Below are 15,272 nucleotides of genomic sequence, written 5' to 3'. Positions count from 1 at the left end.
CAGCCCCTTCCATGCTCAGACCGCCCATTCGACCGCGTTGGAATTGACCTTTATGGACCTTTACCTTTGACCATGGCGGGAAACCGATAGGCTATCAGCGCTGTTGACCACCTTACACGATATGCCAAAACCGCTGCTCTTCCCACGGCGACAGCACAGGACGTCGCCTCTTTCATCCTCAAGCGTTTTGTGCTTCGACACGGTCCTCCTCGCGAACTCCTCAGTGACCGTGGTCGTGTATTTCTCTCCGATGTAATTCAAGCACTTCACCAGTGCAACATTGTACATCGGACGTGTACTGCCTACCACCCTCAGACGAACGATCTGAGCGGTTTAATCGGACACTGGGCGACATGCTTGCGACACATGTTGCATCTGATCAGTCAAACTGGGACCTGGTTCTCCCATTTGCGACATACGCGTATAACACCGCTACGCAAGTCACAACCGGGTTTTCCCCCCTCTTCCTTCTGTACGGTCGCCAGCCGACGCACACTATTGACACGTTGCTGCCATACGCACCAGATGCCTCAGAGTGCACGCCCGTGTCGGAAGCCGCCTGTTACGCTGAAGATTGCCGACAACTAGCCAAGCGCTTTACTACAGCCGACCAACAACACCAGAAAAACGCCCGCGATGTTGACCACTCTCCTGCCGTAACATTCGCTCCTGGAGCACTTGTGTGGCTGCTTGTACCACCTTGCGCCCCTGGCTTATCGTCCAAACTACTTCCAAATTATCATGGTCCCTACCGCGTCGTCGAGCATACTTCGCCCGTAAACTACGTCATCGAACCTCTTACGCTGCACAGCGACCTTCGTCGACGCGGACGTGATGTTGTTCACGTAGACCGCCTCAAGCTGTACTTCGACCCTCTTGTCCCCACCTGTTAGATCGCCAGGATGGCTCCACCTTTCTCGACGGGGGCAGTTGTAATAAAGAAAGGAAGATAATGACATCCCAATCATCATCAAGAGCGGAGGGCACGAGATCGGCGCTCGAACACCACCATCTTGTGCTCCCGACGTACTGTTCCGAGCTACCGCCTGTTTGTTGGACTCGTCCAATAAACCTCGCAAGTCATTTTTTTCAGACTGCCCGATTTTTCGGAAATTATAGCGGGCCGCTAGGAAGTCCAAAAAATCGGACATTGAGGTACAACTGATGAAGAAGAAGCTTCAAATAATCCATGGGGCGAACATGTGGCAGAAAGAGGATGAGAACAGAAAGGACCGTCACATTGAGGAATTGAGGAGGAGTTTGAGCTCAAAAAGGACAGTGTTGGCTGATGCCGAGGTGCAGGCGACCCTCATCCAAATAACCAAAATAAACTCTTTAAAGCAGTTAAATGCAACACTGAGGCATTGTTCGTGGGCTGAGGGTATGTCAGGACAGTTGAGGTTGACTTTCCAGCTGCTGAAAGAATCTCACTTGTGACAAAGTTTGGGCCTCATACCACTGCGCTTGCTATCAGTTGATAGAAATAGCTCATTTTCGAAAATATTTTCTTCTGTATGCTTCTCTTTTTATTCATATTTGAATATGTTCGACTAAATTTGCAATGGCTTAAAGGGGGGGGGGCATACACATGCAGCTAAGCCTCACTCTTTGTTTCTTTATCCCAGTACAATCGTTCCACAAATATGAATAGTAAGTTCACCAATTTTACATTTTGTACATATTAACGAAGCCAGGGATGTTACTACAATCGCTAAACTTCGCTGAGACAATGCACAGTTCGCTGCTATCATCATGCGTGTGAAATATGTACTGGAAATTCAAATCTGTGTCACTCAGTAGGAGTGTCTCCTGTGTCCATGTGACAGCAGTAACGAATAGCAATGCTAGTTTTTCATTTTCCATTCACATATTTTGCTGTTATTTCCGTGTAGTGAAATACGACACTGTGGGCTACCGGAAGCTCAGATCTCTCCTTTTTACAGTGATTTCGAAATGGCAGGTTGCATCAACAGAACATCACGTGCTCCGAGGTACAATGGCACCTCCCGATGCTTGATTTTCTACCTGATCTTTGTCTACAATGTGCTCAAAAAGCGAAATTTTTCAATTTCTACATCGCTTTTCTTTGTAATATTTGCCCACATAATAAAGGAACACCCGAGGATATTGAAAAAAAAAAATATCGGCAGTTATGACCAGGCAACCAGAGCGCTGGGCAGTAAACCGAAGTGTTGGGATGTGGGGAGCACCCTGCTGCCAACCCTCTTGAATATTTCATAGATTTTATGAATTTGGACTTGTTTTATGACTTTACGAATGCTGCGTTAAGTTTGTGAAACGCAAGTTCTATTTACAAAAATGTTTCACTCGTCTGTCTCTGAACTTTCTTTTGGAAGTCTTCTGATGATGAAAGGATGCCAGAAGGGTGCTTCCTTAGAGCAAGTTTCGTGCAAAATTACTGATCTCAAAGTGTGTTGCTTGTCAATCTCTTCTATTCGGAGTTTGCTGGTACTTGTATGATGAACCTAAAGGTAAGTCATCTCTAATGAAGTGTGTACGTATCTCTCAAAAGGTGTTGTCTGTTCAGAGCAAGCACAAAAAAAAATTGTCAAGTCATCCTCTTGCACTACAAACTAGTTAGGACGTGGCCACAAAAGGTCAAGCTTGACATGACAGCCTACTCTGCAATTAACCAAGATGTGGCTGCAGTCTGAAGGTGCAGTCTTGGTCATTTTGGATCTGCCTTCGTATTGCACATAAAGGGCTTGGGCTTAAAATACCATCTAGGGATGCAAAGGGCATTCCCAGGGTAGCCGTGTCACCCTTTCTACTTACTCTCCCTCTTTGTGCTCTCAGGAATGAGTGGCGTACAGTAGGCTTTGCAGTAAGTACCTATATAGGAAAAACGCGCCGTCACAGCAGTGAAAAAGAGCCAGGAAGCTAGGTACAATGAAACACCTATTATACAACTTTGAGGGGACCACACTAAACCGTCGCATACCGTATTTACTCGATTCTAATGTGCCCTCGATTGTAATGTTCACTCGTTTTCCATGCCCAAAAATTTTTAAAAATTAAAACCTCGATTGTAACGCGCACCGGTCTTTCACGGCCAAAAAAAAAGAAGTGTACAATATCGCACACCTTGTGCTTTCATATAGCAATACTATTTTCTCTCATTTGGAAAAAACAGATTTATTCCTAATACACTAAAGTTGTGATGAATAAAAACACCAATGGAAGCGGTGTACCTTGCCGCCATGATTTTCACTGCACCGTTACGAGTTGCACGGAACAATAGATATCACTCATCGTCGCTATCAGACAACTCCTTATCACTATCAACAGACCAAAGCGTTTCGTCCTCGGTGCCGTCCATGGCATTCGAAATCCCTCACTTTTTAAGGCCTTGTTGACCATGGCAGACAGGATTGTGCACCATGCATCTCTCACCAATCCAGCAAAGTCCTGCAGTGAGGCATGCTTCATTTTATTGGCGGGCATGAATTCGTGGCAGCCACTGACAAGCCATCTGGTGCAGAGCGTCCGAATTCTGTCTTTCACTGGCTTGTTCAAACAAACATCGAGCGGCTGGAGCTGCAATGTCATGCCGCCGAGTATCACGACAAGGTTGGTGTTGCATGCAGCCAGATTGTCCTTGATGCGCTGGTCAAGGTGGCACCCGAATGCATTGAGCAGAAGCATCCCATGCAGACCCAAACTGCCGTCGGGTCTCTTTTGCCAAACGTTATCAATCCAGTTAGCGACCAAGTACATGGTCATCCAACCTTTTTCATTTGTGCGCACAATTACGCCACTCGGCAAACGATTCTTTTTGGGAGTGTCTTCCGCCTGAAGATAACATACGGGGGCAGCTTGCGCTCATACGCAGTGCAACAAAGCATTGCGGTGACTAGTTTTTTCATGGCCGGAAGACGAAACGCGCACTTGCTTCGCCCCCTTCTTTTCAACGGTTGTGGTGGCAGGCATGTCAAAGCAGAGTGGTGTCTGATCGGCATTTCTAATCTGTCCGAAGTGGTAGCCGTTTCTGTAGTGCAACTTCAAAACATACCGCTGAAAACTGTGTAATTTCTCTTCATACTCTCCAGGCAAGTTTTGGTATATCCTTGTCCTTCTTCGAAGAGGAAAACCTTTTCTTTTCATAAAATTTGATAGCCAGCACCTGCTCGCTTTGAAGTCACTCCGCATTAGCCTTTTCTGTAGGGCTAACTGCATCGCCCGTACTTTGAGCAGATCGGTTGTCACAGGCCGCTGTGCCGCTCACTGCTCTTGCACGTATTCCACAAGCAGCTCTTCTGTTTCGGCGAAGCGGCCCTGCTTCGGTCCACTGAAACCCTTCCTTATTGCTTTGCTGGTGAAAATATTCTTCTGTTTGCGCCAGTCCCGCACACAAGTTTCGGAAACTCCAAACGCCTGTGACGCAGCCCGATTTACGTCCGTCTCCGCACACATGATAACTTTCCTTTTAAATGCGACATCATGGTGGACTCGGTGTGTCTTCGCATTCGGCACTTCCATGCCGATTGAATAAATGCATAAAACGGGTAGACTAGGTTACACCAGCGCCTGATTACACGTACAACATGGAGGTATGCACATGGAGGAAGCCACGACAGCTAGGCTAGAAGCGCCTACGAGGCGGCCATTTTTTGAATGCCGATGGCGATATGGTAACGCGGATTTAGGGTCGTACTCGATTCTAACGCACGTTCAATTTTTGGGACCGTTTTATTGGAAAAAAGGTGTGCGTTAAAGTCGAGTAAATACGGTAGTCTTATTGTTGTATTGACCCTTCTCGCGGTGATCCTATGGGCGCTCCCATGTTTGATCACATGGTGACGCGTGCGTTGGTTGCCTCAGCTGCCTCCGTTGCCTCTGCGTTTACAATGGGTGTGTATGACGCCTGTGCAGCTAAGCAGACCTCTGTTTCGGGAGATATCGTAGACGGTGACTCGGTGGACGACACGAAGCTTTGGCCACAGCTTCAGAGAACATGCAAAAACGCTTAGGAAGCTGATTAAGCTATGTACAAATGGCGTGAGCAGCATATATGGTGCTTACTTTAAAAGCGAGGCTAAATATGTGTTCCAAGTTATTCAAACTTTCTGCTGATGAATTGAATCATAATTAGTGTGTTTTGTTCTTCATTCTTTATTTGGTAAATATTTTGAAGCAGCGGCTTGCCACGTTTCTGACTCTGTAAATTTCCTTGGTGCGGTCACTATCTGGTTATTTCTGCCTAATCACTCGTGGGTGTGCTCGGTTCCGATAGATTTGTTCTTGCTGTGCGCAAGGCTTGAAATGTAGCCGTTTTGTACATCGTAATATCTTGCAGCAAAGATGTATTATCTCTAGTAACTCACTTACTTTAGAGGACCATCGCAAAACATTCAGCTTCGACCATTCGTGCGCTAACGATGTAGTCTGTCAGTTATTGTGTGTATGTAGTGCGCATGCAGCGGAAACTCATTACTATAAACACCATATTAAAGAACTTTCAGATTAATAAACATTTCAGAAATTCCCAGCTGCCTTATAATTCCAATGTAAAAATGTTTCATTACTACAAACTTCAGAATACTGATTTTTTCCGAATAATGATTGTTGTTCAGTTTCGCTATGATGTTAACGCCTCAGTACTATGAACTATTGTTCCGAAATCAGGGGATTCTTAGATTTTCGTGTATACCTAACGGCAGCTGAAACAGTAGGCTAGTGGACGACAAGGTGCAGAGAGTGGACGTTGCAGTGAATGGGTTTGGAAAACCTGAGGCAGCGCCCGAGAAAAAAAGAATGTGGGCAAGCGGAGGCGACAGTTCATCAGGTTTTGCAAGCGCATGCTCTGCCCAGAAAAGTGTTGCCTAGCAATGGAGGCTCGCGTTTTCCTTCTTTCACCCTTCTTTCTGCGTGCACTTCTTTCTTTCGCACTTCTTTCATTTGTATATTTTTGTGTGGCGGTTATTTGTCTATTGTAGCAAGAAGAGAATACATTGTTTTCTTAATTATGTATTGAATAATGAACATAGAGAAAAATAACAGCATTTTAGAATCACGAGAAGAAACTAAACAAGCATGCCAACTTTTATAAGTTTGGTTCAAAAATAGGTAAGGATAATTCTAATCACCTGTCCCCCCCCCTTTAAATTCTGGGGGGGGGGGAGGACAGGTCGACAACTATAAAGGAGAACTACAAACATTGGCAAGTAGTTATAAGTGGTGTGCGATACCATAGCCCGTGCTGACCATGCGCGCCAGCTTGCCCGTACTCGTCTGTTGGCATCTCAGGAATCTCAACGGCACGGTTACAATCGCCGCCATCGTGACACATATTTTTCACCAGGCTCTCTCATGCTACTTTGGTCCCCTTGCCACTGAGTGGGGCTCTCCAAGAAACTCCTTCCGGGCTAGAAAGGCCCTTACCGTGTTCTACGTCAAGTGACCAATGTCACTTACGAGATAATCCTCGAGACCTCCGTTGTGCCACCTGGTTCCACATCACCTGACATCGTACACGTTTCTCGGCTCAAGCCTTACTATGCCCTCACCAACAGCCCTGCTGAAGCACCGGGATGGTGCTTTTTCTGTCGGGGGTCATGTTACGGTGGAAAAGAGGATAAGGTCGTCGATGGTGAAGACGACGAAGTGGCAACAGTCTCTCAGAATTCTCGGCTGCTGTTTATATACGTGTAAATACATCTTGTAAATAGTTTTATACACGTGACAATATGCTAGTTGGGTACTAAAGTTGGCCTTGAAATGCTGCGGCTAGCATTATTGACAGTGTCATGACACTGCGCAAAATTTGTTGACATGTTGCAATAAGACTGGCTGTAGTGATGATGATGATGATAATGATGGTGCCCATAAAAAAAGATTATTGTTGCGTGCATTTCTTCTGGCTGTGCTTGCATGTGGTAGCCACAGTGATTGTGGGAATAGAGCAAGCCAATGTATCATGATGCCTCCCACTTCTTGTGTAGCAAAACTAAAAGTGGTTCATAGATCTACACGCGTGGAATAGAAAGTATTTAGAGCACTCTGATGCTTGCTGGTATTATTTCCCACGTTTAGAAGGCTAGAAGTCATGCCTCTTGCCAAAGTTTATATAAGAATCCTGATGGTATTCACACCGACATGAACCATTCTTTCTGCTGTCTCCGTTTACTTTTATTTACAGGACCGCAAGACAACAAGCAAGGACATTGATAGGAGCTTCTTTCAAAAGGTGAGAGCTTGACATTGTTACTTTTTGCAGAAAATGTTTCCCCTTCATGTGCAGACACTTACGCACTTTCTGCAAGTCTGTTTCAGATGCAATAGGTTTTCCTGCAGTGCCAACTCTACTGTCCTTGGAGCTTGTAATGTGCGCATGAATGCAATAGACCGCTTGAAGCACCCACTGCATTGGCATTGTGGCTGTGGCATTGTGCCGCTGAAGATGAGGTCACGGGCACAGGTAGACAAAATACACTAGTTACCCGTACTTAATGCTTAACTTCTTTCTGAGAAGAGTGGTCCAAAAATTGTCTGCGCGTTACAGTTGGATACAAAACCGGAACCATGTTTGCGGCGTTGCCAGCAGCCTCCCGTCAGAGCGGTCAGCTGCAGCGTCATCTCCATCACAAGATGGCGACAAAGCATACGTTTTCGTGCGGGTTGCTGTGGCGCCTAAGGGTGCATTTTGTTCTCAGCTGCGATCTGGAGCAGTAACCTTGGCCAATAACTTTTGAAGGTACCCCTGTAAAATTTAATTAATTGGACTCTGGTTAATTCAACTTTTCGTTTAATTCGATCCTGACTGAAAGCCCCAGCCGGCACCCATGCATTTCTATGGGCACAATGTTTCATGATTTCAATCCTAAAATTAGGCTCCTTTGTAAAATTCGAACTTGACAAGTCAGCATGCACGCGCCTGACCCCTATGGTAACCCCAATAGCGACCCCTTTATCGGCAGTGTGTCTCGGCAGAGCTTAGGAGGTAGTGAATGTGTTGAATGCATGTCACCTCTGACCTGTTTTTGGCCTGGACTGGGCAGATTTTCAAGCGATAACAGTTGCTCACAATGTCTGATTATGGTATCTGCCTGATTCTAATGCATGCCCTCATTTTTTTTTTATCACATGCCCCAATTTTGAAATAATTGAGGTGAAAGGAAGGTGCGACAATTGCACATTGCCTGCTCGCCACGTGCAGTCACTGATCTTATTACAGTGCACTAATCTTATTACAGTGCAGAGACTGTACCACAAAGCCAAATTCCATTGTCCAAAGAATGCATACCATGCAGCGTTTATGACTGCGGTAATGCCAAGGAACAAACAGTCTTTAGACAATGTGCAAAGAGCCATCCACACTATGCCTGGTTTAGCCAGTGGCCTCCAGGTGGTGAATCCGCTCCATCTTGTGACCAGTAGAGCAGAGTGTATGTTCACAGTATCTCTAGGAAACAGTCTGTTAACCTGTAAGAAACAGTGAACATATTGAACACTCAAACAAATTTAGTATTTTTCACCTAATTCTTGTATATTGTGGCTTTCAGTGTAGCGATTTTAATATGCTAAGGTTGGCAGTTGTGGCCACGTCTGTAAAGCTCAGCAGATCATGTGACAGCCATGCGTGCATTCAGTCATGGAACAGCTCCACCAGTTGTGCCTAAGTGTGCCAAAGTGGCATTTTAGTGGAAAATTGCACCATGCCTGCGCCATGCCTGCACCACCTCCCTAACAGCACTTTTTCATCAATCTGGTTATTTGCTGATGACTGCGTCCTGTATCGGCGCATATCCTCCCATAATGACCAACTAATACTCCAGAAAGACCTAAGCAAAATAGTAAATTGGTGCTCTCTTTGGCTAATGTCCCTCAATGTTTCCAAATGCAAGTACATGTGTGTAACTCACAAGCGGGAAATCATTAACCACCAGTACGCTCTTAATTCTACAGCCCTCACTCAAGTTGACTCTTACCGCTATCTCTGCGTTACTATCACTAATCAGCTTGTGTGGTCTGCACACATAACGCAACCTAAATCACTTGGCCTCCTCAAAAGATTGATTTTTCTGTCTCCTGTTCCCATACACAAGCTTGCCTATGAAATATTCATTGGGACTAAACTTGAGTATGCCTCAGCAATTTGGAACCCTCACCACACTTATTAACTCACTTGAAGCAGTGAATAATTGCGCTGCACGTTTTGTTGCTTCAAACTATGACTTCAAACAATCACAACTTTCCGTTTTCCACAAACTGTATTATAATTTCCCACACCTCAGGAAGACTATTCTACTTCCACTCAACTGCACTTCCCACCGCCTGTTTAACAACCTGAGTCTACAACGTCCAGTATAGTGTGATTGAGATAAATTTAGGCACATATTGTCATGTTTTTTAAACCCTTAACCTACCACTACTGTGCTGTTACTCTAATGTCTACCTTTTTTTTTACTGCTGTTATACTGCCAGTCGTGCTGCCATTTCTACTGCCAGTTTGTACCTTATTTGTTGTTTTGTTCTTATTTTTTCAAGCCCATCGTCTTCTAGCGTGTACACTAAGTTTTGTTTACCGTTGTGTGATTAAGTAAACCATAGTATAATAATGACCATAGTGCTTACTGATTTAATTGCCCCCCCCCCCCCTTATTTAATACCCTGAAAGGAGTACTTAAGGGACAATAAATAAATGATGATGATGATGTAGCATAAGAACCTATGTTTCCTTCCGTTGATGCTGCTTCCGTAGTAAAACTGAAACCAAAATATAAAGGAAGCCATTGTCGGTCGTCATCATCATCCTCCTGGAAGTCTACGCACAGTCATAGCCATGGATATAACCAATGCTGTTGGCCCTCCATTTGCTGTTTTCGCTGTTTATTGCATTTCTCTGCAGTGTATGCTCCGATATATTGATACCGTGTGGTATTCTTGTTTTTGCCGTTAGTGCTACAGATTGGTTTTCTTCGTACCAATGTGACACCTAGCTCGCTTAAAGAGGATGCCAGATTGTTTAGTATAGTTGTTGGCAGTGTCCATTTGAAAATATATTATAATACTTGTACTCAACTCCTGGTATATGTGTATTTGCTTGCTTATGAGTCGGGACCTTCTTTGCAACCCAGCACGATCGAAAGAGCAGGTTCTGTGGTTGTAAATTGATTGGCTTTGACATGCTTCGCGGCACTGCTTTACAGGTATTCGCTGGAGAGATTCTGCACATTAGGCGAAATCTTTTGAAGTCTTCCATTGTAACTTCAGCTTAGTCATGCATGTCCTTTGGTGTGATTTTGTTAACATGCTCTAGTTCTGTGAACTTTTTGTTCTTGCTCGTTCAAAGTTCATTGAACCCGCACCTCCAGAGTCTAAATCATACAAGCAGCGTTATAGCATAACTATAGACATGGAAAGCCGTTCTATTAAAAAGTATGCAACTAGTTCAGTAATTTTCAGTCCCGAACGCCTCATTGATATGCATAAAGCTGGCTCCGCAATATTTATTGGCTATTGCAGTTAAAATTGACACCATATTTGGTATATAGATGTATCTTAAGCATTGGGCCAGAAGTGCTTGTCGCTATGCCAAACCAGATTTTTGTCTCTGCCGAGACCTGCGCCAAGAGGTCAAATGGCTGTTCCACTGCTGCACATGGCACGTGGGGTACATATGCACTCCTCCACTCAGCCTTCTCGTTTACAGTCAATGACCAATTTTCTGGGTGCCCGATTTTTCGGACATGCCCGATAATGCAGACGCCTTCGTGGAAGCACCACGGTACCCCATAGAGTCACTGTATAAAAGCGCCTGAAATTTCGGACATAAAAACCCTTTGCCGTTCGATTTTCTGGACATTTTGCCGTGACCTCAGGTCTAAAACAGCATGGATCGAAGCCACCACCATCGCAATTTTGATTGTCTCGCTGCCTCAAACAGGCGCTCTCACACGCAGATCCGCTGGCAGCTGTAGCCACCACCACCAGGGTGTCTACCAACTGGGAAAACTGGGAATTCTCAGGGATTTTGAGTAGTCTGGAAAAACTCAGGGAATTTGTTCTTCTGTCAGAAAAAATTAGCTGTAATTTTATTGAAAAGGGCCAAAGTCACGGTAATGCTGGCTCGAGTAACAGACAGGAATTGTACCGAGTCGTCTTTGACGCCCTTTCGTCGGCTGGAGGAGTTGCCAGTGTACAGTCAACGACCGACTTTCCGAATGCCCAATAATTCGGACGGCTTCGCGGCACCACCACGTACTCGATAGAGTCAATGTATCAGAATGTCTGAAATTTCGAACGCAACAACCCTTCGCCATCTGATTTTCCTGAATTTTTACTGCGACCGCAGCTCCGAAACGGCAATAATCAAAGCCAGCATCGCTGCCGTTTGATTAACTCGCCAACTTGAACTGGCGCTCTTGCCCGCAGATTCGCTGGCAGCCGTAGCCAACATTGCGGCAACGCTAGGCCTAGCCTCTTCGACGTTCGCTGTTAAGTTTCTTGCCGTTGGGTGCCCTGTTTTTTATTGAAAGAATTTGCCGCTGACAGCAATGGCACTGACTTGGCCTTTGTGGTCCTCGCGATGGCTTAGAAGCTCGGAAAGCACAATGCGTTTCATAATGCCGGTTGCCGAAAGTCAGCTTCTCCTTTGTACAGAAATGTTACTTGGTGAAGCATACGCAAAAGTATTGCGGTAAAGCATAAGCGTGGGAAGGGGCTAAATTGTTACGGGACATAGTATGTATATCTTAATTATACACGCATGCACCCAGTATTTCCTCTCACAGTACAAGCGCCGATATGGCTAATATGTGTACCGACAGGCCTTCAGAGCGTTTTCGAATGTGCCTGTGGTGGTTTGAGTCCTCAAGGGCAGTAAAAGACATGCATTCATTTTTTATAACTAGGCGATTTTTCAGACGTTTTCGTGGCCCCTAGAGAGTTCGAAAAATGGGACGTGGACTGTGCAACTGACCAACAAGATGCTTCAAAGGGTCCGTGGGGTGAACGAGTGACGAAAGGAGTACTTGAACACAAAGGACCTACGCATTGAGGAATGAATGGGAAAAGAAGCGTGCTGCCGCCGTTTTGAAGGAGCTTGAGCTCAAAAAATAGTGTTGGCTGATGCCGAGATGCAGGTGTCCCTCATCCAAACCAAAATAAACTCTTTAAAGCAGTGAAACACAACACGTAGGCTTCGTGTGCGGGCTGAGAGTATGTCAGGGCAGTTGAGGTTAAGTTACGAGCTGTTAAGCGAGACTCTCAATTGTGACAAGGTTTGGGCCTCGTACCAATGAGCTTGCTATCAGCTGATAGAAATAGCTCGTATTCAAAAATATGTGCTTCTATATGCATCTCCTTTTCATTCGTATTTGAGAATGTCCGACTCGATTTGCAATTTTTTTCGGAGATATTTCATTTGCTGTGCGTTTCATTACCCCCCCCCTTCTATTCTCTTTTTTTAATAACATAAACACTACTCCCTAGTATTCAAACTGGATTAAGTCGGTTTCTTTGATCTTCTTTTGTGATGCTTGCTCACAGCATCGAGCGATATGGTTGCAGCCCGTCTTGACATAAAACATAGTTCTGCATCACCCAGGGAATCTTGCAAAGGCCCTCAGGGAAAACCTGGAAAACTCAGGGAATTTGGAAATGTCAACTTGGTAGACACCCTGACCACGGCAATGCTAGGCCTAGCTACCTCGACATTCGATACCAAGCTTCGTGATGCCCAGTGCCGTGTTTTTCGTTAAAACAATTTGCCACTGTTGGTAATGGCACTGACTCCGCCTTTGTAATCCTCGCCAATGGCTTCGAAGCTCGGAAAACATGACGTGTTGCATAATGCCAGTTCCCGAAAGTCAGCTTCATCTCAATATAGCAATGGTACTCGGTGAAGCATACGCAAAGTATTGCGATGAAGCATACCAAGAGTGGGAAGAAGCAATTTTCACGGAACACAGTATGTATTCCTTAGTTATACATGCGTGCACTCGTCGTCTCTTGTCACAGTATGAGCACCGATACGCCTAATAAGTGTACTGGCAGGCTTTCAGAGCTGTTTCAGCTGCGCCCAATTTGAGCCCTTGGGCGCAGTAAAAGGCACGCATTCGTTGACTGTATGCAACCACCAGCATCTATTGCGCTGAAAGATGGTGTGTATCATGGCATGTTGGTCTCACACCCGCGAAAGGTCACATGATCACCAACATTTCGCATGGGCATAGCCAACGTCACTGGCGGAGCAGGTCGCACATGTTGGCATTCGACACTGGCAGTCCAAGTTCACTGGTGATGTCTATGCGCTTTCTCTTTAGGTTCTGATTGGCGACCATAAGTATGTTCAACATTTCTCTGAGCAACAAGGACTACTGCGTCCTCATTGCCGCAGCTGTCAAAGAACACAAGTGTCTTTGTGCTCATGCCATTCCTGGCTGTGAAAGTAGTGCACAAGAGCAGTATGTAGTGTGTTCAGCCAACTGAATATGCTACACTTTGACCGCGGGCTGTCTTCATTTCTGCAAGCATTGCACACTCAGATTGGCCACCACACAAAGAGGTGGCAGGGAAGAGCAGCCATTTGGGTTCCCATCTATTAAAAGCATGCAGTACGCTTCCAAGGGCACTATGCCACATGTGCTGTCAAACAGATACGTAAAGGTGTTCATTACGATAGGGTTGGTGGCAATAGCTGTGAATGCGACATGCGACGACCATGGAGGAAGAAAATGGCAACAGTGCTTGAGGAGATTTGCCGGTACCAAAAGACAAAATTGAGTGTTTACCAACATAATGATGCCCCACAAGCGGGCAATTACTGTGGGGAAGCCACCATGGTGGGCGGCTACTGCTCTCAAGCATGTGTGCCCCTCACCTTTTATTGTTCACGTTGGATCTAACTATTTGAAAACGTATTGTTCCTAACTGTGTTGGGCAATTTTTTGTTTTCTAAATCGCAAATGTTGCTACTGCCAAGAACTGGAACAAGCACTGGGTGGCGCAGTAGTAAGAGATGCGTGGAACATTCTGCCCCAGTGGCTCTGTGCACTTGCGCCAAGCGGGCACCAGGTGCCGGCAGTCGCTGGCTCGTTGAGCTCACGTGTTCCCTTTAACAGTGGTGTACCCTGTACATTTCATCAGTTCCGATGCTGTCGAATTGCACTGCACTTTACTATGGCTCTTTTATGAGCTTTTGAATTTAATGAAATGCCTCTCGTAACAATGTTGATTTCATGTTTTGACTGTCTCATTACATCGAAAGCTTACTGTGCCTTAAGTTTTATTACCTGCTCTGGAGATTGGGAGTGTCCACTCCTTATACTTCGTGTTTTGTGGCTTGATTGGGAGTTGAATTCACTGTGGCTGTCGCTTGAATGCAGGTTGCTCCCCAGGCGCACGTGAAGGGCCGCATTGGCCCAGGAATGGCAGGAGCAAGTGGTGCTGACAGTCTGTCAACAGACAGTAAGCCCTGGAAGAAGCATCACAACGCAGGCAAGAAAGAGAAGCTAAGAAGAGTCTACGCAGAGCACGATGCCTGATCAGCTTCATTGTGTCTAGGCCCTTTGAGCTGGGATTGTTCTCTATGGTCATCACTCCTGTGTTCCTAGGACCTCTTGTGTCACTCATGGGCAATTTGAGAGGCTGTCATTAAGAGGGCTCAGGATGTGAATGTTTTCCCGAAGTGGCTGACATCTGTTTCTTGATGCAACATGTCTTTGTGGGCAGTGTTTCACAGAAAGATGAAGGCTTTTGATGCAGATAAAGGAGGAGAGGATGGATGGAAGAGCATATCTCTGAGCTGGCACTCTTCACCAGTGTAAGGGGAGAGGTGGATGGCAGGTGATCATGCAGTAATAATGTGAACATACAAAGCATCCATTACATGGTATGCGTGCTGTATGTGCAGAGATAGTATATCTACTCAAACTGTGTTTGTGTAAACACACCAACTGCTATTCAGCTTCAGCTGTGGTGGGACTGAAAAAGTCGGCAAGATCTGTGCATTGTGCAGCTATGGACCTGTTGTCTCTGACTATGGTCACTGCAAATAAATCAAGTTATTGGTTTGTCTTTATGTAATAGTTGAACAAAGTGGTTCAATCAATATGAAACAGGCTGGAAAGCTAGCAAAATTGGTGACCATTTGTGTGGAAAAGCTGCTAATTGGCACAAACTGCAGACTTAGCCACATGTCACAATGATATAACAAAGCGATGCAGCAGACTAACTAGCCTGTGAGAATCCACTCATTTGCTGAATTTCACTGGAAGGCAGATAAAACAAATGTACACATAACGAAAAAA

General features: G+C 45.4%; 1 protein-coding gene across 1 annotated transcript in view; it reads left to right on the top strand.

Moving 5' to 3' along the window:
- Positions 1 to 15,043, top strand: part of Ns3 (nucleostemin 3) — a 95,180-nt gene extending 80,137 nt beyond the window's left edge. The window contains exons 14-15 of the mRNA XM_055064412.2: positions 7,160 to 7,207; positions 14,349 to 15,043. Of these exons, the coding sequence (XP_054920387.2) occupies positions 7,160 to 7,207; positions 14,349 to 14,507 (207 nt within the window). The 3' untranslated portion in view covers positions 14,508 to 15,043. The remainder of the gene's footprint in view (positions 1 to 7,159; positions 7,208 to 14,348) is intronic.
- The last annotated feature ends 229 nt before the right edge of the window (positions 15,044 to 15,272 follow it).

The sequence above is a fragment of the Dermacentor andersoni genome, chromosome 11 (genome assembly GCF_023375885.2).
Source record: "Dermacentor andersoni chromosome 11, qqDerAnde1_hic_scaffold, whole genome shotgun sequence".
NCBI lineage: Eukaryota > Metazoa > Arthropoda > Arachnida > Ixodida > Ixodidae > Dermacentor > Dermacentor andersoni.
The sequence above is the reverse complement of the archived record's forward strand: the minus strand, read 5'-3'. Positions and strand labels throughout refer to the sequence as shown.